Genomic DNA, 27963 nt, shown 5'->3' with positions numbered 1-27963 from the left:
TATATATATATATAGAGCGTCCTGCAGGTGGTGAGACTCATGGCCCAGCATAGAAAAGACCTTAGCCAGGACCCTCCTGTCCCCCACCTCTTGCACTGAGTCCAGAGGACAGCCCAGGACAGAGCTGGACTTCTTGATGACCTTGTCCAGCTTCTTCCTCTCCCTCTCTGTGATATATATATATATATATATATATATATATATATATATATATATATATATATATATATATATATATATATATACACACACACACACACACACCTGGAGAACCCCGGCAGCACTGTGAGGATTCTCTTCTTTGACTTCTGCTTTCAACACCATCCAGCCACTGCTCCTGAGGGACAAGCTGGAGACTGCCGGGGTGGACTGTGACCTGGCAGACTGGATCCTGGACTATCTCACAAACCGGCCCCAGTTTGTGAGAGCCAAGAACTGCGTGTCTGATCTCATGACCTGTAGTGCCCTGGGGTACCCTCGTGCCCTTTCTTTTCACCCTTTACACTGCAGACTTCAAACACAACACAGACAGCTGCATCCAGAAGTTCTCTGATGACTCTGCCATCATTGGCCTCATCAAGGATGATGACGATGTGGAGTACAGAGGACTAACGCAGGACTTTGTGGACTGGTGTCAGCAGAACCACCTCATCATCAATGCAGAGAAGACCAAGGAGATGGTGGTGGACTTCCGCAAACGCCACCCTACTGCCCCCTCAGTGAACATCCAGGGAAGGGACATTGAGAGAGTGGACTCATACAAGTACCTGGGTGTTCATCTGAACAACAAACTGGACTGGACTCACAACACAGACACACTGTACAGGAAGGGCCAGAGCAGGCTCTATCTCCTGAGGAGACTCAGGTCTTTTGGAGTGAGAGGGCCAGAAGATCTGAAGATCTTCTATGACTCTGTGGTGGCATCAGCCATCCTGTACGGTGTGGTCTGCTGGAACAGCAGCATCACAGAGAGGGAGAGGAAGAAGCTGGACAAGGTCATCAAGAAGTCCAGCTCTGTCCTGGGCTGTCCTCTGGACTCAGTGCAAGAGGTGGGGGACAGGAGGGTCCTGGCTAAGGTCTTTTCTATGCTGGGCCATGAGTCTCACCACCTGCAGGATGCTCTGTCTGCCCTGGAGAGCAGCTTCAGGGACAGACTGATTCACCCTCGCTGTGTGAAGGAGAGGTTTCGCAGGTCTTTCCTTCCTGCTGCTGTCAGACTGTACAATGAACACTGTTAACACTGAACATGTGTCATTCATCCACACCTATGTGCAATACTTAAGTCACTTTACTTAGATGTTATATTAAAGTCTATTTTTAGTTTATTTTTAAGTATATTTTTAAAATTATTTTAAACTATTTATTATCTTGTTTTATTGCAGGTACCATTTTCCTTCTGATCTTTAACTGTGCGGTGCAATACTGGAATTTCCCCACTGTGGGACTAATAAAGGCATATCTTATCTGATGTCAAATATATATATATATATATATATATATATATATATATATATATATATATATATATATATATATATATATATATATATATATATATATATATATATATATATATATATATATATATATATATATATATATACACACACACATATATGAATCAAACAAAACTAGTTTATAACCGAAATCCAATCCAGACAAAATATTGACCTACATGAGTCTGTATCACTCTTCTTCTCGGTAATGTAATTTTAGCTTTAATTTGAATATGTTTTTTTCATTTCAGACCAAATAAATCAATGTTTGATGTTGAATACTTTTGTGAAGTAAATAGTCTTACACTGCCACCAAGTGGTGGGTTATGCACATACTCATCCTGTTGAAATGAACGTATATTATCACAATAGGCTTATTAGAGAAATGATTTGACTCTTGAACACCACATAAACCAGGACTCTAGATCATAAGAGACACCGCCAGAGAGTAAAATAAAAGTGAATGAACAGTAGTCTCCACACATTGATGTTACTGATGCTTGTACGTTGCGGCTCCTGATTGGCTGCTGTGGAGCCTGAATATGAAGATCTGAGTGAAGGGGGTGGGAGAAACTATTCATCTGACTAATTATCTAAAGAAAAACACGTCCTGGACCTTGTGTCATCCAGATTAGCATTATATCGAGGATTATGTTGGTATGTTTGCTTTAGGTCTCCAGATTACAGGTTTGTGTCATTTAAACTCGGATTACTGATTAGCCAGTTAGTGAAGCCGTCACATCCGCTGCATGATGCGCATTAGGATGCAGAGATGAATCTGGCGATGAGCTAACGTGGACACTCCATGAGAATGCATCCTCTGGTGCTTTAGCCTTGTGCGTCGCACTTCTCTTCCCCGTGAGCCATGGCTTTAGTGCGCACAGCAGTGCATCTGTGTGCGCTGCTCGTGCAGAGCGGCTGGATGGGGGTCGCGGCGAGTCCTACCGATGAAGGAGCCCTCAGGGCCGGACATGGCGAGCACGGAGACCCGGGCCACCAAGAGCCGCATAAAGACTCATACAGCACGTTTGCGTCCGAATTTCTGGAGTCCAAATATCTGTCTGATGATGGTGAGCTTCTTGTTCTTGCTTTAAAATCCTTTATCCTATTCTACACTTATCAGCTACATCCCACAATCAGCACATATTAGTTCAGCATGAAGAGCCAATGTCTTGCTCTAAAAACATCTTCCTTTCATTAAATTATTCTAATGCAATGTAAGTGGTCACTGCAACACAGAGGTCTTTTCAGGACCCAGGCCAGCTCCTGGTGCTGCCTCCTCCCTGTCCCCCTCTCTGTCCCCCTGCCTGTTCCCCTCTCTGTCTCCCTCCCTGTCCCCGTCCTTGCCACAGATGGCCAGGCCCTGTGGTTCCTTCTGACTCACTTAAATAATACTGCTTTGTCAGGTTCACTAAGGTCTGTTTTGTGTCACAGGATATCCATTCCCCACTGCTCCACCTGTGGACCCCTTTGCCAAAATCAAAGTTAGTGACTGTGGAATCACCAAAGGCTGCATCAGGTAAGACAGCACTCCCCACAACTGTGATCACAGCCAGTGTCTTTTTCGCTTGAAGTTGATTAAGAACGCTAATCAAATTCTTAACCTTCTGATATCATGACCATATGTTAAACCTTTCAGCAAGTAAGTAGGCAACAGTTGCTAAACAAATTAGCATTCTTCTGTCCCCCCTCTCAAGTCCACTGGTCATTGAAAGATGTTTTTGTGGCAGGTATGGTAAACCAGGCTGTGATGCAGAGACCTGTGACTACTTTCTGAGTTACCGGCGGATTGGGACCGATGTGGAGTTTGAGCTGAGTGCAGACACAGACGGATGGGTGGCTGTAGGCTTCTCCTCTGACAAGAAAATGGTGCGTCTAAATATTCTCCTATACAGAAGCCTAGCTACTCTATCATAAGTGAAACAAGAACATGTAAAGAGCGTGAACTGGATTTAGTTAAACTCTGCCATGAAGCAAGGAACTGTTTTATTCATAAATTCCCTCATTCCAGGGAGGAGATGATGTTATGGGCTGTGTCCATGATGACAATGGCCGTGTGCGCATCCATCACTTCTATAACGTCGGCCAGTGGGCCAAAGAGATCAAGAGGAACCCGGCCCGAGACGAGGAGGGCATCTTTGAAAACAATCGTGTCACGTGTCGATTCAAGCGGCCGCTGTATGTGCCCCGAGAGGAGACGCTGGTGGACTTACACCTGTCCTGGTACTACCTGTTTGCCTGGGGTCCTGCTATTCAAGGTGAGTGCCTGTGTCACTTATGTGAACTTTTGTGTGACATTAAATGTATTTATCTTTTTCATCAGGTTCAATCACTCGACACGATATTGACAGTCCCCCTGTCAGTGATCACATGATCAGTATCTACAAGTATGAGGACCTGTTTATGCCCTCCACAGCCTACCAGACCTTTAACTCTCCCCTCTGCCTCCTGCTCATCGTAGCACTCACCTTCTACCTGCTGATGGGGTCGCCATGACAACTGAGCACATGAACTGAACCCAGGAAACAGGAAAAAGCAGCAATAACATAAGATGCCATATTCACTGTATGTGTACTTTGCACAGAGCTACAGATATAGTACACTTTTTCAGAAAATAAGATAAACATATTTTATGAGTAAAATTATTAAGTAGTTTTAAACAGTATATATGCTTCCAAGTAGAATAGCCTACTTAAATTATTACTACAGAATTACTTAAATGTGAAATACATACAGTTATGCACCAGCTGCATGTAGTAGAAAACCACTTAAAAAGTGTCAAAAACCAACTCTCGCTGATGGTGAAAGACTTTGCCCTACTGTAGATTTTAATTGAAGTAAAAGAAGCCAAGAGGCTCACACACCACTTTATTTATGTCAGAACTGGACACATAAAATAATTGCATATTGGATGGCGTAACGCAGTAGCTACCTTCACAAGTGTTTACATTTTATTTCTCAGATAAAAAGCATGTGAACACTGAACACTATAACAGTAACAGCAATGGAGTGCCATGGACATCTGTCATGTTTTCTATGATTAATAAAGAACAAAATATATGAACATACATAATAATCCTGTTATTATTGTGTACAAATGTGTCAAAGAAAAACTCCCATTGGACATCACTATTCATGGTTAAAGAGGAGATTTGAGTTTGATTCAGTTGATTTATTGGTCAATAATGAATAGAGCCTATTATTATGAGTTTTACTTCATAAACACTCAGGCTATTATACATTTGGGTAGGATATAAAAGTTTTACATGGTTTCAAATGATCTTTCTGCATAAAACACATCTATTTTCTACATAAAACCAATACAAATCTGTAGGACTACATTACCCATAATGCCCGAGTCCATTACGTCATTTGTTTTCCCTGCTCACGCGGCTCCAGGGGTGGGACCTGGAGCCGGACTGAACATGGCAGACGAGGAGGACTCGGGGCCGGAGCCCAGTGCTGCCTCGTCCCCAAAGAGCCCGCACACGGCGCGGCCGCACTTCGTGTCTTTCTCCGAGAGTGTCCAACCCGCCGTCGGGATGATGAGCCAACTCCTGACCCAGCCCTCGTCCCTCAAGTTTGATAAAAACATCAAACAGGCCTTCTACAACACCGGGGCCATGATCTTCGTGGCGATCTGCTGCGGGGCGGCGGTGTTGGTCTTCTTCATCCTGGAGGCCTTCCTCAGGCCGCTCCTGTGGGCCGTGCTCTGCGGGACTTTCCTTCACCCCTTCAAACACTCACTGGCCCGCCTCGGCCGCTCGTGGCTCAGCGGGCTGCAGGACACGGGCACCCCCATAGTGCTGGGCACGCTGCTCGTGCCCGTGTGGTGTGTGAACTACGGCGTGGACGCCATGGGCCGCCTGGTCATGCAGAAGCTGACCGTGCTGCTGGTGATCGGAGCCGGGGCGCCCCTGCTCTACTGCCTCTACCTGTTCTGGAGCGTGGTGGGCATGCAGGCCGTGCTGGGGCACTTCTGTGGGGTAGTTGGGGCAGTACTGGACTGTTTCCACTTAGTGTGGGTGAGTACAGGAGAGAGTGACAGTGACAGTTCCCTCATAAATGATACTGGTCTCAATATTCTACACAGAAATTTCATAGCTACAAAATCAACCCATGTGTCTGATAAAAGAGAAAAGATTTAACTATAAATATCCATATATCAAATGACTGATTCTTTGTATGCAGTAGAGCTGCCAAACATTTGTGCTACAACAGCTGTTACTTTAACCACACACAAAAAGAGTTACCACAACAAACACATATTTTCTTTTGAAAAGAGGAGGCCCTAGTCTTGTGGTCCACCATAATACAATCACTGGGGGCACATTTATAGAAAAGAAATGTTATAACTCATTAACTTCAGAATATATTTGATATTTATAAAGCAGTTCACAAACAAGGACCAGTATACAGCATAACATGTAATGCATTGTCTCCTCTCAGGTGGGCACTATAGTGGTGGGGTATCTCTTAACCGTGTGCTTTAAGTGGAGCCCGAGCACAGAGCAGTACCTGAGGGCCCTCGCTCTCCCCGTCTGGGCCATTTTGCTCTTCTACATTGGTGAGTGAAAAGTGGAATAGTTTGTGAAAACCTGTGCAGACGTGTTTTCTGCAGTTTTTTGTATTTGTTAATGCCTCTGAGAATGTTTTATCAGTTTTGAAGCCCTTAAGAGAAGCAGATGATTGAATATGGTTTGGAGGCACGGGGGTCCTAACTTGTCCATAAACAGGATAGAACATGTGCGCTCTTTAAGTGTAAGATGAGCAAGACTTGAGCATTGTATTTTTAGTAGCATAAGGACTCTAGTGGTGACCTTTGTGGCATGAAATGTTCCAAATGTGTCTGAGGCAATAAGAGAAGAAGCAGGGCACATCACTGAACTAATGAAAAATAATAATAATAATAATAAATTTTATTTATATAGCGCTTTTCAGGACACTCAAAGTCGCTTCACAGTGGATACAATAATAAAAAAATATCACAAAAATTTACAACATAAAATCAAGCATTAAAAGCGAAAATAAGCGATGTACGATATATCTGAGGTCCAAAACTACAACAAGATTTTTGTATGTAGAGACAGGATATTGTGTGCCATTTTATTATCTAAATAAATTCAGCCATTGTGAGTTGATAATTGCATCAACTCACATTGTATTTTTTATTTAGTTATGATGGATTGTGCAGCCCTAAATTGAATATAAATCTGTTTTTCTTTGCAGTGTCACTTACTGGTTCTTGGAGAGTTTTCATTTTTGTGGTAGTAGTGGCCCTCCTCATTGTGGGTTCTCAAGAAAAGCCCCCTGTCCCTGGAAAAGGTCTGTAGTTACTGAACACATGTTTACAATTCACATTATGAGACTGGATTTCCGATGACATTACAACATCGTGCAACTGAGATGAGGGCTGGTAAAGTAGTATTAAATGGTATCGTTAAAATGCAGGTTTTGTGCTGTAGCTGGATACATGTTTTAACATAAAGGGCATTTCACTCTAATGAACTACAGGGTTGACATTTGTGGATGTTTTTTAATGGAAATATTGTTTAATACAAGAATACTGCATAATGTCCCTTTTTGTGAGTGCGAAATCAACTCATTTAAGGATTTCAAACCAGTCTGATCAGATTTTGCCAACACTGTAAGGTGCCATAATGAACACAGCACAATTTGTACAGAAAGTAACTCAAAGCGCTTCACATGACATGAAAGATGCATTCAAATCACAAAAAAAACTAAACAAATAAAAACGTAAGTAATGATTGTTATATAATTAAGAAAAAGAAGAGTGCAAAAATCGTTTCAGTCATGTGCAGAACTAAATATTATAATTGCGAAAGACACACACTTTAAATATACATGTGATCAACATAAGGCTGCTGATTCTGTAAAAACATTTTCTTTCCTCTTTACAGGAGAGTTGCCAGGGCAGATGTTGTCATTTGCAGCTAACACTATTTACATGGCAATCTCATGTAGCAATCTCCAGCCGAAAACTGAGCCTGGTGGAACTTGTACAACAGGTGAGAGTCATGTGAGTGGTTTACTGTCAGAGCAGCAGAGTTGGTTTTGTATAAACATAAGTGAAGTTCTAGAAATCAGGCTCCAGGACCATTAGACCATTATTGTGCTAAATTTGATTGTCAAATTTTTATTTTACTTCCTGGTTGGACACGGGCAGCATGTGTGACGTAAGAATATTGTTCCATTATTATTACCTGTGACATTTATTTTACTACTTTACATACCTCAGCGCTTATTTGTGTATTTTTCAACATGTTTGTCTTTTACTTTTTATCAGAAACTGGCACTTGGCTCAAAAAAACGAAGAAAAAAAAAAGAAAAATATGAAATTAGCATAGAAAAACCTCTGAAAGCACAATAACCCTCCCAGTAAACATACGTATGCTACTTTGACATGTAAAAGCACATTAACTGTCTGTAAGTATAGATTTAACATATCAACTCATTTTTTTTTCTTCTAAAGATGGTGTAGAGTCTGTGGGTCCCAGTCACCTCCCTCCCACCCCGGGTCTTCCTCGCCGCTCACGGACCTTCTCCGCTGGCTTCTTCCAGAGGGAGAAGAGCACTCACAAAGCCAGTGATATCTACTTCATTCTCCTGGTGTGGGCCATCGTCCTGGTTCAGATCTGGCTCAACCTCTGGATCCTGCAGCTGCTGCCCATCCCTGTTGCTGGTAACACTTATAACAGACACCATTACAGACGGGCAACATATTATCTGCAAAAATATATTTCTCCACAACTGTGGCTCTCAAACTTTTGACACCAAGTACCAGAAAATGGGGTTTAGCTTTCCAAAGACCACCCACTCTATTCCACCCAGGTCTAAATTAGGGTTAAACCAGGTCTAAGATAGGATTACTCCATTGTTACAGTAGTTCTAACAAAGAAAGTATGTTTATGTTTATTTATTAATTATGGGACAGTGCACATTAATCAACATGTGTTTGTACAGCTTATAAATGTGAGGTAGCCACGCCAGCTAATTTTTATCCATAGTCCTGTTGGCGGGTTCATGGCAAGACAGAAAACATAACATAGGTACAAAACATTCAGTCCATACACATGACAAAGGCATTAATGATCATTGAAATACAAAATGTAGTCATATTAGTAAAATTAGATCATGCTAACAGCACGCACAATACACAGATTAGGGACAATAGACAAAAAATACAATCTCACAACAAGACAGACATTTGTTAAGATGTTAAAATACATATACATTAGTCCATGTTATGCTTACAAAGTATTTAAAGTAGGACAAAATTTGGACAAAATGGACTGGAAAAGTTAGCAAACACTAGCAAACCACCATTTGCTACACATACCGTGGTTTGAGAACGACTGTTCTGCAAGATAATGTAATAGAAGTAGTTATTTTGATAAAACAAAAAAGGGAACTGAAACCTGCAGTGTAATTTTGACAGTGGTGATATTTCAGCTCTTTTTGTGGTTCATTTTACGGTCCATTCACATTTGCTCTTTAGTTTAACCTGAACCAATACATTTCCAGGCATGTTTCATCACAATTCTCAAGGGTTGCAACATTATTTCTTGTTCTTTTGCTAAAATAATCCCCCAAATATCAATATATTATTTTTTGTCAATACTGGCCACTACTGCACACTTCTCTACCTTCTCTGTGTGAAGCTGGTCTGATAATGGCTTATACATTCTCTAGTGTATGTCCTGAAGAAGTTGGTGGTCCACTTTGGCCTGAAGAGCTTTTTGGAGCGTACCCTGAGCGCATGGTGGACAGTGGTGGAGGGCTTTGGACGAGAGCGAGAGGAGGCACTGCTGCCAGGACCCATCAAAGGCCTGGCTCAGTTCTTATTACGAGTCGACACAAAGGTAATATCTGTGTGTCTACGTTTAAGTGTGGACTCTCTGTTCAACTATTTTTGTCAAGTTTTTATCCAAGCTTTGGGTTTTAGGTGATGTTACAACCATCTAGTTGTTAGTACAAGACTTTGGTGTTAAATTAAAATGAAGTCAGGCAAAATTATTATTGTCAAAAAAGAAAAGATGTTTTGTTAGGATAATGAACTTTGCAGCTTTCAAAATGACCAAGTGCAACCTTTTCCTCTGATACAGCTTGAAAATCAATAGTTTATCACATTGTAGAAGATTAACAAACCAGCCCAAAAACTTATAGTGCAATGTATCAAATTGTTATCAAAGTGTTTTGTACCAACTAAATGCTCGATTGACTGTTAAAAGTACATGCTGTTCAAGTTTTTTCCAATAGAATTTAAAGCATTTTAGGTCTTTCAAAATCCTACTATTATTGAATGTAACTATAGTTCTATGAATCCCAAATTTCTGTAGGGATGAAATAAAATCTGCTTCTGTCAAGACCTAAACCTCCTGGATATAAATTGTATCTTTCTCTTGAGGATAGAGGTATGTGAGGATTTGTAGTACTCCCTCTGACCTCTAGGTGGATCCTGTGTGGTGTGCTCCCTCTCTCAGCCCTTTGTACACCAGTGTTCTTCTTGTTGCACGGCTTGATGTGATCGCACAAATCTTTACCAACATTAATGTTCCCAATGTCTCTTTGTCTCCTCCTCCAAGCTGTGGCATTGGCTTAACGAGCAGGTAATGGTGTGAGCCGCTTGGAGAGACTGTTGAGCCTAACTTAAAAGAGCAGATTTAGACGAGTGTTTGGGAGTGCACTTGTAGCTGCTTGGACCTGCGCTTTACCCATTCACTGTCATCACCCTCTCACCGCTTCTCAATGTGTGTCTTTTTCTGCTTTTTCATTTGGGCATCTCAATAGTCAGGCACACACAGCTTGACTTTACATTTGTGACCTCAGTAGTAGGGCTGCAACTTTAAATTACACTTTTAATTGCACAAGTTGCAGTTATTTAAGTAGCATATGTCCCCTTCAGAGGCCTTGCAGTCTTCATGGGATCAGTTTGTGTATAAGACCTGATAATCATATAGTTTAGACTTCTATAAACATGTGCTGAAATGCATATGCACATCAGCTCAATCTGATGTTAACACTTTGGATTTAGAGTCCGTCACCTGCTTGTCTCTAGTTTTTCTTTGCCTAGAATGCTTCGTGGTATAGCATTATGGAAACAAGCAGGTTTTTAAGATATAAAAACACCAGAAATTTAATATACAATAGATCAGTTTAATGTATACTTCCAGGCGAAACAGAAACCTCTTTATGGAGACAAGAAGGTGTTGGACATCAGAAAATGTTACTGACTACACCACAATCTTGATGACTGAAAGTTGATCAGCCCTACTCGGTTTAAGAGGTTACTTATACCATATCGAAGGAAATGGACAGGGTACAGGGAAATTTTACAGAATGTTCATTAGTTAATTTGACTGTTAGTTGCTTGGTAAATTACCTTAATTAAGTTTCTCCTCTATTTACTATAATTACAACACCGCCAAACCCCATTAAAATATGCCATGTCTGATATTATCATTTGACGCTGCAAATAGGAAGTGACTGCTGCACTAATTTGGGTGTAACTTCTCATTTACTTCACTTAAATTTTTCAGAAAATGGTCTCTAGATCTTTTTAGTTTTTTTTTTTTTTTAGTTATGCAGCATAGAGAAACCTGAGTTACTTTATATTATTAAATTCTCTTTTTGTCTTGGCCACTGATGAAATACAAAGATGATTCATTTCATGTTTGCAGCCACAAAAGGACCCAGGTTTCCTCTATGAGTCTTTCTCTGTGTAAATGACTTCACAAAATAATTAGGTTGTTTTCTTTCTGTTTTTGAATGGCAGATGGTCGTGTGGTTAGAGCGCTCCTTGGACAAAATCATCAGCATCTTCATCATCTTCCTCCTCGTCATGGGGGCATTGTTAATGGCTCTGTTGCTCACAGCTATGGTAAAGTTAATATGTTTTACCTCTTTTTAGACAGACACAACTATTTTCAAAAGTTGGTTCAGTTGCATCTGTAGTTCTGTTAAAAAATTATCTGTCATGACAAAAAACAGACTCATAATGATCAAAAAATTTCTGTTATGTAAATAGCTGGTGGATTCCTCTGAAACAGCAAAACAATAATATTGTTTATTGTGATAAAAACGTAGACAAAAAAATCATCATTACGTCACCAGAATGTGCAGAAAAAAACAACTTATCCATAATGTTCTCCGCTAGATTGTTGTTTTTTCACTTATAACAAAGTACAATTATATAAAAGTTGTTTGAACATAGAACCTATTCATAATAATATTCATAATTATTCATGTCTTTAATATTTTTAAACGGTCAGGAGCTTTAATAATTATCATGATATAATTGTTAATCCGAATTATTTTGCAAATAATTGTGACACCAAATTTCAATATTGTCCCATGTTTACTCGTTACTGGGCCTAGATGAACTGAAAATGTGTTGTTGCTTTTACCTGGGTCAGTAATTTGACCCAGCTTCAATTTACGCCAACTACAAATACCAACATTGCTCAACACATAAAATGGACAGTACTTTAACCAAACATGCTTGGCCATTATCTGTAATATTCCGTGTTTTAGAGTAGCTACAAAAATAGTGTATTATACGACAACTTAATTTCCCTTTCTACGGTTTAGGTTCATCATGAAAGTGTTCACATAATTGAAGTCACAAGCAACCTCATCAATGAGACCGTCTCTAACCATCCGGAGTGGGCCAAGTAAGTGGACGACTGTGACATTTTTAGAAACGTTTTGAAACTAAAAGGTTACAACATTACAACAACAATAAAAGTCTTCTGATTCTGATTTTGAAATGATTATATTTGTTCTGTATTAAACCTCTCTCCCTCGTCTCCCTCGTCTCCCTCGTCTCCCTCATCTCCCTCATCTCCCTCATCTCCCTCATCTCCCTCATCTCCCTTCTCTCTCTCCTCTCCCTCCTCTCCCTCTTCTCCCTCCTCTTCCTCCTCTCCCTCCTCTCCCTCCTCTTCCTCCTCTTCCTCCTCTCCCTCCTCTTGCTCCTCTTCCTCCTCTCCCTCCTCTCCCTCCTCTTCCTCCTCTCCCTCCTTCTCCTGCAGTTGGCTTCCTGAGGCTCGTGTTGTCCAAAAGGCCTTGAACTCAGCTGCTACAAATGTGTATCAACACGGTCGAGAATACATAACACAAAAAGTAAAGAAGAATTTTTGAATTTTTACCCTCAAATTCATGACTTGTTTTGTGTTATCTGTTGTATAATTCTCTTTTATCTTGTGTGCAGCTTCATAAGATGTTAGGAGAGAAAGTGAACAACACAGCGGTAATAGAGAAACAGGTTTTGGAGCTGTGGGACAGACTCTACCACTCCTGGTTTGTCAAGGTAACAGCAAGTTTATTCAATAATGATCACTCAATACTGACTTAATCAACTTTGTTTGTTATTCTTACAAACAATTAGTAATTTTGACAAAATCAGAATCAAAGCTAATTAAATCAAATTGGCTGGCCTGGCTGTTTCCTAAAACTTGTCAGGATTTAATTACCTAATCTTGAAAAGTTACTGTCTTGTCTATTACAGAAGACCACAGTTAGCAATTAATTACTGTTAATCAAAAGTGCACTATTCACCTGACCCCTCTTGCTTGTCTCCCTGGCGATTTTATTACTTTGCTCAAAATTATCCACAGTATGGCATAAAACTTTGCATTTAATTAATTACATGTGATTTTATAGCTAGAAAAGCAGTGAAACATGTAATCTTTCTATGAGTGCGGTCGCCTCTCCACATATCTGATCTGTAACTTGACTTTTGCTTATCTCCATGGCAATGGATAAGTTTAATGCCGTTTTAGTGAAAATTCTAGGCAAAGCAGTTCATGGAGATGAGCAGATGGTAGATGGCATACCCTCTACCAGACCTACCTTTTTAAAGTAAAGATGTAACTTTAGTTTGCCTTTACTTGTATAAATTGTTAAGGCATTATTAATAATAATTCTAATACATTATACATCTGCAGAATGTGACCCACTCTGGTCGCCACCGGGGGCAGAAGTTGGCGCACAGACAGGGCAGCTGGCTGGTGGACATACTCGACTGGAAGGACATCGCCTCCTTTTTACAAGAAAATATTGAAACTCTGCTCTCTGTAAGCAGATTGAACACATTTATTCCCCTATCCACACGTATAATAGATTATCATACATTTGTAATTTTTTTGTGCAGATTTTGGAGTCTCTTTGGATTGTGATGAGCAGAAATGTGGGCCTCCTCATCTCCACCACGACCACTCTCCTCACTGTGTTGTTTCACAGCGGCACTGCGCTGCTCAACTTCGCTTTGAGTCTGGTACCAAAACTTAAATATGATTAAAACACTTAACGGGTTTGACAGATGAAAGTATTTAACGAACAATATATCTACAAAAACAACTTGTACAATCTGTTTGTACTATTTTCAGATTCTGAAGATGGCAGCTTATCTAGAAAAAGAGGGATAGTTTGGTAAAAGACTGGAGGCACATTTTGATTTATTTGTTTGCTCTTTCAGCTTTTTGTTCCATCTGTTCTAACCTCGTTTTAGATGTGCTGTTGCTATTGTGAAATTTTGAGGGGGTATTTACCGACTAACCGGTGGTTCAACGACCCATTGTCGGGGTGGGGGTTTCCCAGTGCTCTTGGGCAAGATATCTCACCAGTCTTGCACTATTCACAAATGATCTAATCAAAGTTTAAAAACACACATTTTGAAAGAGATGAGCAAGGGTTACATTTGAACAACTTGCTTTTTTATATCTTTGCATATGTAACTATTTAGTGATGTGAATCCCATGTAAATAATTTCACAGGCAGAATTCTGAATAAGAACAGTGGTCACATTTATACTGGGGCGAAGTGGATTAAATGTCATTCCCAAGGACAGAACAACAGTATGCACCTATGGGATGCATACATATAAATATAATGTAATCTATACAGCACTATAATGCACATTACTATGTTTTCAGGTGATCTTCTTGACCACTCTGTTCTATTTACTGAGCTCAAGTGGAGAGTACTACAAACCGGTCAAATGGGTCATCAGCCTCACTCCACTGTCTCAGCCTGGTCCCTCTTCCAACATCATCGGCCAGTCTGTGGAAGAAGCCATCAGGTAAACAACAATTACTTTATACAAGGGCTGAACCATCTTGAACAAATATCTGATTGGGATCGTTTGAAGTATTGCGATTAGATTTGCAAAAATGAATTGATTGTAGAATTGTGTTCAAGTTCACATTTTAAACATGTCTAGGAGCATTTGCATTTGAGAGAAAACTGAAATAAAAACTGCTAAACTAATACAAGAATCCCATGTATTTCAGAACATGTTTGTAGATGTCTAAACTACAAGGGTAGCAGGTTTATACAGAATAAGACCCCATGGACAAGGATCATTTTTTGTTGTCAGAGAAAATTACGTATATTAATTAGTTGTAGTCTTTGATTTGATGATTGTGTCCATTCAATTGCGATCTTGCATGCTTATTGTATATTGTGTGTGTTATTTTGGGTTATTACTGCAATTTAGTGTAATCGACTCCTCTATTTTTGTCTTTTTAGAGGAGTTTTTGATGCCTCCCTGAAAATGGCCTGTTTTTATGGCCTCTACACCTGGCTCACTCACACCATTTTTGGCATCAACATTGTTTTCATTCCCTCTGGTGAGTCGAAGCACAGTGGGTCACACAGTCTTTGCACCTGCCAACACAGCACCCACCAGCACAGCCTCGTTACCTGCACATGCCAAATAAGGATGGGTGGTATTAACAAAAATTACTCTCTTGACTTTTTTTTCCCCCTATAACGATATCCAGATGGTATAGAAATGTGCTTGTAAATGTCTTGATTGAGATACAAGTAAGGCACAAAATGTTACACAAAAGGACAGAAATATCACTTCATACCTTTCTTTAGGAGACTACACTAGACATTTGCTTCTTTCTGAGGTTGTCTAGTTTTACTGAATCCTTATTTTCACATTGTTATAGAATAGTACAGTATATTTTCTCATTCTTCTCTGCCCTCGCCCATAGCTCTGGCCGCCATCTTGGGAGCGGTGCCGTTCTTGGGGACCTACTGGGCCGCGGTGCCGGCTGTGTGTGATCTGTGGCTTGCTCAGGGCGAGGGGGTCAAGGCTCTGCTGCTGCTCGTTTTTCATCTGCTACCCACCTATTTCGTGGACACGGCCATCTACTCTGACATCTCCGGGTATGTGCTGCTGTATTCTTTGACCTTGTAGAGAAAATCTTAAAAGTCAGATGCAAGCCTGGTTCTAGCCAGCTGCATTGGGCTAAGTGGACTTTATATGTCGTTGTAAGCTGTAGAATGGTTGCTTATGCAATAGGTTTGATTGGGAAGGCACAAATCAAGTTTGGGTAAAGCTAGAGCCAGTCCTGTCACATTCACTTTTCAGCAAATATTCATATGTACAGTTCCAGGGCAACTTATTAATTATTTCCGCACTTTATGTAAGTAAACATGTGTATGGGGTGGATCTGTATGAGTAGGTATGTGTGTATATAAGGTTCTATTATGTTTTTATACCCCAAGGGGAAAAAGTGCAATGTATTATTAAGAACGCTGCTAGTGCACTATTTTCTGATCCATATTAATAATGTAATGTCCCCATCAAAAACATACCTGCTATTTGGGCTGAGTTGTTATCTCAAATACAAAACACTGTTCCACCTTGTTATGTCATGTTGTTAATACAGGAAGTGTTTGTGTACTGTGTTTTTAAACTATATACACCTTCACTAGAATTATTTGGATGGTTTCAGTCCTAGAATTGACAATCTACTAAACGATAAGTCAAAAGTAGCTGTTAACTTGAAAACGACCACAACTTCCACAAGGAGGAGCGGAGCATTTTGAGCTTCGGAGATGTAGACAGACTAATAATAAAGTATTACTCAAATATGAACATAACACAACTCCAGGTCTGTTTTTGAGGAGGTAACAACATTATAGCTCACAATTTTGTGTAATATGGGACTGTTAACAGTGAACATGTCTGTCTCTCAGAGGGGGTCACCCGTACCTGACCGGCCTGGCAGTGGCTGGGGGGGCGTATTACTTGGGTTTGGAGGGGGCTATCATTGGACCCATTCTGCTGTGCATCCTGGTGGTAGCTGCTAACATCTACAGTGCCATGCTGATGAGCCCCTCCTCTGGTCTGCCCACTCCTGTACAGCCCAACTGGCCCTCACACCCCATCAGGTAAACGCACATCCTTCAGTACTTCTAGGGCAAAGGTTCTCAAACTTTTCAAACCAAGTGAAAAGTTTGAAAAAGTATGAAAATATATGGCCTTCTGAGTTCAACCTATTTTATAAAGGGTCTACAATAAGACTATTTTAGGTCTAAACTAGGGCTAGATCAGGTCTAAAATTGGACTACACATTTGCTAGGGCATTCAAACCAAGAAACGACCCAAAGAAGGACCAAAATTTACTCTTACTCTACTCTTACTTTAAATTAATCAGATATTACAACTATAGAGGTACCGAGGACCCTTCTCCAGCTTTCATTTTATGTAGCTGAATGATTTGCCTATTGTGCATATTTTAATGTCTTTTATACGCATCTATTGAATTCCTTTGAATACAATTTGAATACATTGTGTTGTTGACTATATTTATTATAATGATGGTGTGTGCAGTTTTTGTATTTGAATAAAGAAGTGGACGAAGTGAGTGTGACGTCACCCATAGCGTACAGCTCCAGCCAAATAAAGCTAATAGAGGCTATATTATTGTTTTTATTTCATATTGACTTTAAATTACTATTATCAACAAAAAAAGTCACCTGCTTTTCTGTTTTGTTTTTAGGGTTTTTGAGTCCACTCCAGTCATGAAGAAACCCAGTGATTGACGAACACATTCATAACCACATTTAGTTAATTTTGGCCAATTAAGAGGACAACACTTCTTCCCCTCCGCAGCAGTTGTGCACTAAAAGGTTGAGCTGACCAAGACTTTTGGGAGTTGTTCGTGATGATGTCTTCTTCACCAACTTTATATTTCCCAGCAATATGACATCAGCGGCCCGTGTGTGAGTGCTCATCCTAATCCAGAAATCCTAATTGTACCCTTTATAACTGGGATTAACAAAGACGCTGATCCTAATTGCTTCCCATTTGTGCCTAAATCCCTACAATTTGTAACTTATAAATTGTAAAGTGGTTGCAAGGTTTGTAGTGAACTGTACAATAATCTTCTTCTACAAATCTCCCTATGCCCTCACTGTACTGAAGCTACAGTGTGTGATGCCAGTACTCCCTACCTCTGCAGTTGAACCTAGTTTGTACATTCTAGGGCTGGGTACCGTTCAACAGTTACATAATTGATAACTTTGCTGCCAAAAGTGCTAAAATGTGGTTTCAAATATCTTGATAGAGATTCAAGAATTGCACAATGATTAAATGACTATAAGTAACCACAGAAGTACAGAAATATTCCATTATATTTAGCCCATGTTTGCAAGATTACATGTTTTTTATTAGACAGTACACTTTTATATTCTAATTTTGCCTACCTTAATAAAGCACCAGTTCAAATTTTGACTATATTCGATGCATCGCTCAACTTCTAGCTGCAATTTCCTTTATTTAAAACCATAAACGGATTAGTAGCTTTCATAAATTGAATAAAACAGCTAGTTTCTTGAGCAAAACCAGTAGATTATATTATTATTATTGTATTATTTGTGCTGGTACCCGGCCCTAGTCCTTAGACGTGTTGCGTTTCTGTAAGTTGTGCCATGCATATTTCACTGAGCCACACTGTAGCGTTGAGTCTACCACTTCAGGACCAGCTTTTGTTATAGTTTGTGATAATTTATCTAGCAGGTAGTTTTTATTTGTAATATTGTCCGTTTATGGGCATTTTAATCTGTCTTCCTGTTGCACACTGATCCATAGGAGTATTTGTACATTCACATAAATTGCATTGCATGTTTTATGTCTTGTTCTTTGACATACCATGAGTGCTCAGAACTGTTTTTGATACCTCACTGTTAACACACTCTGTTCACATTATTTAAAACTATTTATCATTCATAGTTCTGTAATAATGGCTTCACTACTGCAGTCTTGAGTGAGTTGTTATAGCAGTTATAATATAATATGAATTATATTAATCTAATTTATGACCGTTTTTCTTTTTTGCACAAGATAGAAACTCATATGTAAGGTTTGACAGTGCACTTTTAAGAGTATGGATTTGTTTACACAGTTGGAGCTTTAAAAGAGGAGAGAGGAGAGTTGCATATTACAATCTGAGAGTAATGTGAACCGAACATGGCTACTGTGTTAGCTGCCTGAGACGGGACGAGTGATTTTTGACAGGGTTGAATCTGTTTCAAAGAGTCATGATGATGATGTTTTAATTTGCTACTGTTGCTGTGTTGTTTTTTAATACTGGGCATGTAATGACCCAATAAAGAAGAATTTCAAAACTACTTTGGCACTAATGGTTTTCACTGTTTACGTTGCAATATAATGATTCATCAACCTACAACTGGCACATTACAAGTACACTCTCACACTATGCAATCTCAGAAATGAGTTGGCTTTCTGTGTAAACAAAGGGTCTAATCATGAATTTTAGGATTGTTTTGTTTATTTCTATGGTAACAACCCAATGTTTCATAACTAGTTTAAATAAAACCTGGGTCATGGGTTTCAGCTTCCTGTTATTGGCAACATTTTAAGGACTTTATCCTGTTCAAAGACAAAAAAAAATTAATTAAAATTAGGTCTCAACAGGTCTAAAATTTGACAAAACCAAACTAAAAAAGCCCAAAACATGAATAAAATTGGCTTCATAACAGCAGAACTAGAGCTTCTTTGAGAATAAATAATCCTCACATCACTGACAACATTATAATTATTTACACATGCCAAATCTACACTGTAACTTTTATGTTATTTTGCAGCAAGATTGCCCATCACAGTTAGCCTCTTCCCCCCCGCCCCCCCAAAAAAACAACCCAAATCAACAAAATGAGATGAGCAGATGTGAAGATGGCAAGCTGTGTCTGAGATCTCATGAGTGGTTAATATTTTATAATTAACCCAAAAAAACATGTAGACCAATTTCCACAGCAGGAGAAGCGTGGACTGATGAGGCTGTTGAGTGTAATTATAAAAAGCGCTTGCGTCAAGTGCCCGGAATAAACATGTGAAATCTGTTTGCGAGTGAGGGCATTTGTTTTTGGAAATGTTATACAGAATGTCAGTGGTGCAATGGATTTAGCATGAAAAGCAGAGAAATCTACACTATAGTTACTCTGATATTTATAGATCTGTCTCATTACAGTTGTGCCCAACAACCAAAGGGTAACCAATTTTGATACTGCCTGCAGTCTTAGCCATACTGGTTAATATAAAACTTAAATGACATGTAAAAAGCTGAGATTCCTTTGATTACTCACAGATTTAGCAGTTTATATGTCACTTAAGAAATCAGATTATAGTCAGATTTTGATGTGCATGCGAGGCACTTCACCCACATTTACTTCAGGTTTAGTTATTAGTAGAAACGGGAATAAACTGGTGTAATAAACAAAGGTAAGTGGATAGGTCCAAGGATTACATGTTTACTATTTTACATCTTCTTTAGCTGTGCTGGGGCATAACATCAAATAATAGAGCAAGCACCAAGAGCACATGGGAAAACACTGTTCAAATGAGTTTATCCATCAGTTTCAGTGGTGAAAAATTGAGGTAGTTATAGCAGTTACTCATATGAATATTACACCATTTAAATGATAAAAAATCCTCAAAATGGTGTCTAAAACAGGGAACTGAAACCTATTAATAAATCTAGATGAATGATTAAAAGTGCACCATGTAACATTTCTGTTGGAGGTATGTATCTGTATCTCCATTGTGACAAGCAGGTGACACCACTAGGCCAATTTAGAAGCCAGATCTGTGGAAAGGCAGCCCCACTTACAGTAAAAACGTATGTTACTTAGCACTGTAATACAAATATGAAATAGATAAGCGTAATGCCATACTGTGTAACATCCAGGCAAAGCAACAACATCTCCATGGAAACAAGCAGGCGACATACTATACCCTCAAGTCAACCAAAAATGTTACACAGTGCACTTTTAACAGTCAGTCAAATAAACAAACACTGTTCATTTTTGCCTCTTGAAAAGTACTGTTGATGTAATTTCATAAAGAGTTCATAAACCCTCTGTTCTCTCATGTTTCCATATTCTGCATGTGTTTTCCTTGGGGCTGCAGCCAGTTTCAGCTTTGATCCGTTTCTTCACATCAAAGTCTTCACATCGCTCCTCTGATGCCTCCTCTAGCGCTCAGAGCAGTAAATCTCCCCGACGACAAATACATGCACCTCTCCACTGAGCAGACTAATCCCACTACTGACTGAGAGAGCGGTGGTGCACTATACAAATACTATACAAATATCAGGTCAGTTTTAACCAGAACGTTTTAGTAGAGGTACATTGATCCATAAAAGGCTAACTGACCGTGAAACTGTGGAGAAGTGACCCGGCTCATAGTAAAAATGTATTTTTTCAAGGTATTTGTTACACAATGCACCTTGAAATGGGCTGATTTTAGTGAAGATGTATAGAGTTTAAACAAACAATGGAGCACTTCCTGTATTACTGCATGACATTACAAGGTGGAAAGTGTGTGTTTTCTGTTTGAGAGAAAAACACAGCCTAAATGTGCAGGATTTGTGTGTTAAACATGTGTGAATGAAACAAAACAAAATAGCATAATATGGGACTCTTAAATACAGAGATATTTAGTTGGTTGGAGCAGTTGTGTTATTGTTTCTCATAAGATAACCATGTTTTTGTCACTTCTTCAATGTCACCAGATATCAGGTCCTCGCCTCATGACCACAGGCGCCATCAGTTAGTTCTTCATCTTTTTATCTCTCTGTCACTCAGAGGCTTTTTATTGCTATAGTTTTTCATCTTATCTGATCTGTCTTTACTGAACTTTGCACAGAGCAGTTATTCAGTAACACTCACATAGCTCCTGGATGTTACCTGACCTTTTGTTCGAGGAGGGAGCTTCACTGAGGGCTCTTCTGCGAGAGTGTGTCCTTTGTGTCCTCTGCCTTTCAATTACTTTGTGTACCAATTGTGCTATACAAATAAACTTGCCTCGTCCTGTCTCTTCACCTCCACACGCTGAACTGTCCTGTCTGGGCTATGGGCTATGTTATATTATCACATTGTGGGGATGTGTATACGCGGTTCACGAGCACCTGACCCTTTTATGGGACAAAAATGAGCTCTCCATGACAAAAAAACATTATTATTTCATCATTAACATGGTCGAAAGTTCATACATGGGTCAAATTAAGTTATATTTCGGGTAAGAAAGTAGTGACTATATGGTTATATTTGGTTATAAGAAGCGTGGAAACCCATCATGGAAATAAATATATAGATATGTGTTAAAGGTGCACTACGTAACTTTTCTGGTGCAGCATCTTCCATCTGCTCGTCTCCCCGGTGCCTTGCTGTAAGTTTACACAAAATGACACAAACCCATCTTATATTTGTCCCATTACTTACAACTGAAACACATGCATTATGCTTTGAGCGGGGTCGCCTTGGCCTGGATGTGTATGTTTAATGCCATTCTGCGGAACATTCTAGATGGAGCACTAACATCTCCATAGAGACAAGCAGTTAAGGGAAAAATATACAATACATAGTGCACCTTTAAAATAGGTTAGTGTTTAGTTTAAGGTTAGGATGAGTCTTCAGGAAATTAATGTAAATCAGTGCAATGTCCCCAAAAAGAATGAAAACTGAACATAGATATGATGTGTGTCCATATGTGTGATTGTGTGTGCGTGTGTGCAGATATGAACGAGACAAGAGCCAGTGTTTCCTTGTTATCGTCTGTAAACGTTTCACTTTATTTTCTACATTTGGATCAGCTGAGTGTGGAAGCCTGGACATGTCAGTTTAACCCTTGAACGGCAGAACGTGATACAGTTCCTTTCATCATAACTCATTCACTCGTTATAGACAGTAACATCAGCTGACAGCCTCCACCGGCTCAAACGCCACAAACAAAGATGAACCAAAACATGTAAACCCTTCTCCATTGGAGAAAGCTGAAATGGTTGAACCCTTTAATCTCTGCCTCAACTTAAAGAGGCACAAAAGTCCACGGAAAAAGGAAGCATGATATTTGAAATGAGAAGGACAAATACACTAGCAGTCAAACGTTTGTACACACTTACCGTTTTTTCATTATTTTCATGACAATTTACAGATTCTCACTGAAGGCATCAAAACTATGAATGAACACATGGAATGAAAATATAAAACATATTTAGAGTCATTTCATTTTTTTCTTTACATAATTCCATACATCTTGCTTCATATATTTGATGTCTTCAGTCTGGATCTACAGTGAAAGGAGTTAACACAAAAAACAAAAACACCGAATGAGAAAGTGTGTCCAAACTGACTGATAGAGTAACTCAGGGATCTTTCTGTGTCTCAGATATGATTCAACATGATCATTTACATTTAAATACTGCAGGTGTGTTCAGATATGTTTGGGGCTTCTGCTGTTCTCTGTAATCTGCTGCTCCGTCTCTCTCCACATAACACACACTTCTCTGATATGACCCCAATGTCTTCTGATACTGGGACTACTGTGCAATCAAACGAATTGTACTCGACCTTGAGATTCAGTCATTTTCTTGATATGGTTATGTCTTTTAAATCAAGAGGAAAGTTTGATGGTTTGTTCTGCTAAAGTCAAGACTGACAGCTGTGGTTCAGTCGAGATATGGACAAAGATATGACATAAATACGACCTTTGCTTGTTCAGATTCTATGTCTATGTGTTGCCTCTAGGGAGTGTCCCCTTAAGTTTAACACCGAGTTAGGCAGTGAGCTCCAGTTAGACATGCCCAGTCCCCTCTGTGTTAGCTCTATGTTAAAACATGATTAAAAAACATAGACAGACCAGTTTCTGATCTGCAACACCCGACTTAAACAGACAAATAATGGAAACTGGGACATATTGAACTTTCAGATATCACAAACATAATTATCTATCATTACATTTCTGTTGTTCAGTCCACGATATTTCTGATCTGTATTGTCTTTGAGCTCCTCCAGTCCAGGGAACACATGGATATGCCACAGACGGACACCAGGGGGAGACAAACTCTTCAGTAACATATATAGGGACAGTAGGAGGGGCTCTCGGACGTCTACACACAACACCCTTCTTCATTGGAGTTATTTTCAAACCTTAAAAAATTAAATAAAAAAACTAAGTTATCTCAAAACACACACTCATCCAGGGCGCACATACACACACAATGCACTCACTCACACACACAAATATAAGTACACAGCCAATCTTTCGAGGCAGTCGGTAAACGTTAAAGTGATGAGTTAAGGGTACACTATGTAACTTTTCTGGTGGAGAGTCTGCCGCTAACCTGTCTCCACGCTTTTACATTGCTTTGCCTGAAATGTTCCACAGTATGGCATTAAATGCATCTATCAGTATGGATTGCCAGCACCAGTCTAAGCAACAAGTTTGTTCTGTGAGCAGTAAAACACTTGAAGAAAAAAAAAAGCAAGATGATCATCGTATCATGGATTATCCCAGGCAAAGCAATATCATCTCCATGGCGACAACTCCACCAGAAAAGCTACATAGTGAACCTTTAAGGGGTGGACTTTGCTATGTCCAAGGAAGCCATGAGTGCAGAACCACGTCGCCTCTGATATCAGTCACCAAAGTTAAAATCTCTTAAAAACAAAATGGACCATCAATATTCTCCTCGATGGAGTCTTTGCCTGTAGCGAGGAGGGTCGAACGCGCTCCTCTGATCTGTGGCAGAGGTAGTACCATCCAGTCCATCGACATTTTCGTCCCAAAACTTTTTATTTCACATTAGCCCACTCGTATAAAATATGTCCCTGTGGGCTCTGTTCATATGACTGGTGAATTTTGTGGGCGTGGTCAGAAGACTTCAGGTAGTGTGACGTTCCGGAGCAGCCATTGTTGGGACCGTGAGTGCGTACAGTCTCTGACACTGGGCACCTGGCTGTCCTCCTCGCTCGCCTTGTCTAAACACTGGTTACTGTTCACGTGCACCAGTGTTAGCTTCTGCAGAGGACAAAACATACAGTATTAGAGTCTAAAGTCACATTTGACACATTTTGAGTTTGTTTTAGTCTAACAGCCTTAGGTCACAAAAAGTATTCACAAACAGCTTCCTTTTCATAGGTGCCACTTTTGGCACTTTCCATTCAAAAGATCAAAGATAAAAGACTTAGTTTCGAATAGTTAAATGCTATGACACCTATGCTAATTTTCCATTCTTCTGAAACCCAAACGTAGCACACAAGGTCCATGTAAAAGTGCTGAAATATCATCTTTACATCCTTGTATATTGCACTGAAAGATTAATTTATTTTCATATAAAGTATTTTGTATTTTTGTATTTTGTATTTACTTTTGATATATTATAGATGCACATGTATTCAAAGGGTCCATAGACTGTATAAAGAAGTGGACTAAGTGTGGCTTCACCCATAGCGCTCAGCTCCAGTCAAATGAAACTCAGCGAGGCTAGCAGTTATGGGGAGAATTTGGAGATAGGCTCCATGTTTGTAATTCCAACCGCGAGTATCACAGCAGCCCAAGAGCCAATCTTGTGTGAAGCTGCGGAAGGTGATGCCGCTTTCCGTCCGCACCGCTGGTTTAGCAGGGAGCAGACGCTTAGCCATGCTGTCAATTAAACCTGTTGCTAACGCTAGCGGGAGTGACCTTGGGGAAAGAAGGCAATTGATTTGTCTGCTATTAGTCTTCATATTTTGATTTTCAGACACAATAGCGAAGTAAAAATACCAGGATCACGTAGAACATTTTAGAACCAAAATGACGAGCCTGACAGAAGGACTTACAGAGAGAGGGGCCACAGTTTTCTAATGTAAAGTGAATTGGAGCCAGAGTCAATGGAGCCGGAAGCGCAAAGCACTTCCCATTTGGAGCGCGGTGGCTAGCAGGTTAGCTATGTTCATTTATATATACACTTTATGATTGTAACTTTATAATGGGCATAACCAGACCACTAGGGTGTATTCATGCTTGTCCTAGTCCTAGTCTGATCCTGGTTTAAACCCCGTTCAGTCCTTCATCTCTGACATGTTAGTGCCATATGAAGCATCTCACACTCTGAGGACTGCAGGGACTTGCCTCCTGCTGGTGCACAGAGTCACGACTAAACATGGGGAGTCAGCATTTTGGTTTTGTGCAGCTAAAACCTGAAACTGTCTTTCTGAGGATGTGAGACAAGCCTCTACTTTAACAATGTTTAAATCCAGGCTCAAAACTGTTCTGTTTAGCTGTGCATTTGACTGAAAGATTTTTATTCTGCAGTCTTCTCTTTTAATGTTAATTTCATGATTATTATTTGTGATTATTTATGTTTTGATTTGTTGTATTGGGATTTTAATGTCTTTCTTAATCTCTAAAGCACTTTAAATTACTTTGTGTATGAATTGTACGATACAAACAAACTTGCCTCGCCTAATGCAGACTTTATTTGGTTCTGTTTTAGTCCTGGTTTAGTCAAAGTAAAATTACGGGTTTAATCCAAGTTAAACCCTGATAATGATGTGGTGTGTGAACAAATGTGGACGCAGCCTTTTTGTAACAGTGGTTGCTTTTTATGTTGAAATACTTAATTACAGGCAAAACTAGATGAATTAAGAAAGCTTTTTACTGTGTCCCAACTTTTCTCAAATTCATGGTTGTCTGACGTCGCAAAAGCACAGTACTCGCTCCAGTTACAGTACAGAATATGTTTCCTGTTCTGAATTCCTGACAAATTTTATGACATGTTGGGTAAGTGGTTTTAACACATTATGTGGCTGTGGTTTCGCAATGTGTCAACAAGGCAGTTTCACAGTAAATTGTGAGTGGTTTAACTGAAAAGACAGTAAAATATGTGTTGTAAGCTGTTGACACTCAGAGTAGTACGGTTGTTTGCTCTATTTGTTTTCATTTTTAGTTAGGAAACATGCACAGGACATGTTCAGGCAGAGTTGTGCGTTTTTGTCCACAGTAGTTCTCTATGACTTTTTTGTGACCTTTCAAAGGCATTTCAAAAATCTGTAAAAATCATCACTTAATTTATAAGCAATTATTTTTTCAATTACATCAAATTGTAGCAAAAGCAAATTTTCTAAAACTCTTTCATTGCTGTTTGAAAAGGCTATAAATAATAAATGTACTTGAATGAATTTTTGATTTCACATAAAAATCTAATAAAAAAAACAAAAAAACAAAAAAAACAAAACGATTTAATAGATCCCACAGTCATTGGTCTGGACTGGACACAGTTTTCTATTCTTGTTTTGATCATTCTAAACCTTTTACCTTATCTTTACTTTATCTTAATCTTCTGTTTCTTTCTTACTGTTATGTGTGATCAGATTCAGATTCACCTTTCCTGTCGTTACAAGTACAGTGTAACAAAATGCTGCTTAGCGCCGAACTAAAGTGCAACCAAGCAAATACTAGATAAAAATTTACATACAACAAGAATATTATGCAACTGCTGTCTGCCCCAGAAGTGCCCTTGGGTGATCAAATAAAACACTCTAAAAACACTATATCTTATATAACTGTCCATAAGCATGTAATGGCCTCACTCACCACAGGGTCGTACTCCCACAGCTGGTTTCCTTTCAGGTGATGGCACTTGAGCATCATGACGGGTCCGTTGAGTTTGGACACATCCAGACACAGGTCATCTGTTCGAATCTCTTTGTTTGCAGTGTAAGAAAACACCTGGGTGAAAACAAGAGAAAAGTGTATATTTCTATGATAAAAAAAAGAAAAAGGCAAGGTACTCATGAAGTATTTTTAGTATGCGTATGCAGTTGTATTCCATGTCTGCTTTTAGATTAGATATATTTATAGTATTTAGTTTGACTGTACCTGGTTGCCTCCCATGCCGTGGCAATTGAAAATGCCCACTTTCTCATTCTCTTTGCGGGCCATGTTGTCTAGGCACTGGTTTGTCTCAACATTACGGATCTGCTCAAAACAAAACAGAATAAAACACAGATAAAGCAGATTTAAACATTAAACAAAGGCAGAGAGTTAAAAGCTTTTCCACTCAAACTTGTAAATCTCCGGTCCAGTTTGTGTAATGTTTGGGTTTTATAAGGGGAGTGCGTACCTCGCCCAGGGAGTAGTAGTGTCTGGGGATCTGGGAGTCCGGGTACACGTTCTCCAAGTACCAGCTGAACGGTTTACACTGGAGCTTCTGTCTCAGAGAGCTGCGAGACGTGATGTCACCATAGTCTACTTTGGTCACACCTGTCACATATCAAGTACATGAGCATTTCTGTGCACACAACCACAGTATTCATGTATGCTTCTCTTCTAAACATTTTATACTATAGAATAACAAAATATATT

General features: G+C 39.5%; 3 protein-coding genes across 5 annotated transcripts in view; 2 read left to right on the top strand and 1 right to left on the bottom strand.

Annotated features, from left to right (window-relative positions):
• The first annotated feature begins 2142 nt into the window (after positions 1–2142).
• On the top strand, positions 2143–4564 carry LOC117383254 (DOMON domain-containing protein FRRS1L). The gene is made up of 5 exons (XM_033980374.2): positions 2143–2566; positions 2931–3015; positions 3227–3365; positions 3508–3754; positions 3820–4564. The coding sequence occupies exons 1-5, from the start codon at positions 2362–2364 to the stop codon at positions 3990–3992; spliced, it is 849 nt and encodes a 282-aa protein (XP_033836265.1). The 5' UTR covers positions 2143–2361; the 3' UTR covers positions 3993–4564.
• Positions 4565–4844: 280 nt separating this feature from the next.
• Positions 4845–18799, top strand: tmem245 (transmembrane protein 245). Of its 2 annotated transcripts, XM_033980372.2 has the most exons (18): positions 4845–5521; positions 5946–6063; positions 6726–6821; positions 7418–7525; positions 7990–8199; positions 9210–9379; positions 10103–10126; positions 11293–11397; positions 12108–12190; positions 12551–12641; positions 12730–12828; positions 13466–13594; positions 13672–13794; positions 14453–14598; positions 15048–15148; positions 15521–15695; positions 16512–16706; positions 17318–18799. In XM_033980372.2, the coding sequence occupies exons 1-18, from the start codon at positions 4847–4849 to the stop codon at positions 17358–17360; spliced, it is 2691 nt and encodes an 896-aa protein (XP_033836263.1). In that variant the 5' UTR covers positions 4845–4846; the 3' UTR covers positions 17361–18799. The 2 variants fall into 2 exon arrangements, with proteins under 2 accessions (XP_033836263.1, XP_055083781.1); XM_055227806.1 differs by lacking the exon at positions 10103–10126.
• A 3577-nt stretch (positions 18800–22376) lies between these two features.
• galnt1 (UDP-N-acetyl-alpha-D-galactosamine:polypeptide N-acetylgalactosaminyltransferase 1) overlaps positions 22377–27963 on the bottom strand; it is a 67887-nt gene continuing 62300 nt past the window's right edge. For both annotated transcript variants that reach the window (XM_033980373.2, XM_055227808.1), the window contains exons 11-14: positions 27722–27861; positions 27478–27576; positions 27193–27327; positions 22377–24636 (exon numbers count right to left, since the gene is read on the bottom strand). In XM_033980373.2, the coding sequence (XP_033836264.1) occupies positions 24490–24636; positions 27193–27327; positions 27478–27576; positions 27722–27861 (521 nt within the window). In that variant the 3' untranslated portion in view covers positions 22377–24489. The remainder of the gene's footprint in view (positions 24637–27192; positions 27328–27477; positions 27577–27721; positions 27862–27963) is intronic.

This window comes from Periophthalmus magnuspinnatus, chromosome 16 (genome assembly GCF_009829125.3).
Source record: "Periophthalmus magnuspinnatus isolate fPerMag1 chromosome 16, fPerMag1.2.pri, whole genome shotgun sequence".
Classification (NCBI taxonomy): domain Eukaryota; kingdom Metazoa; phylum Chordata; class Actinopteri; order Gobiiformes; family Gobiidae; genus Periophthalmus; species Periophthalmus magnuspinnatus.
Note: the sequence above shows the minus strand (reverse complement) of the source record. Positions and strands in the feature narration are given on the sequence as shown.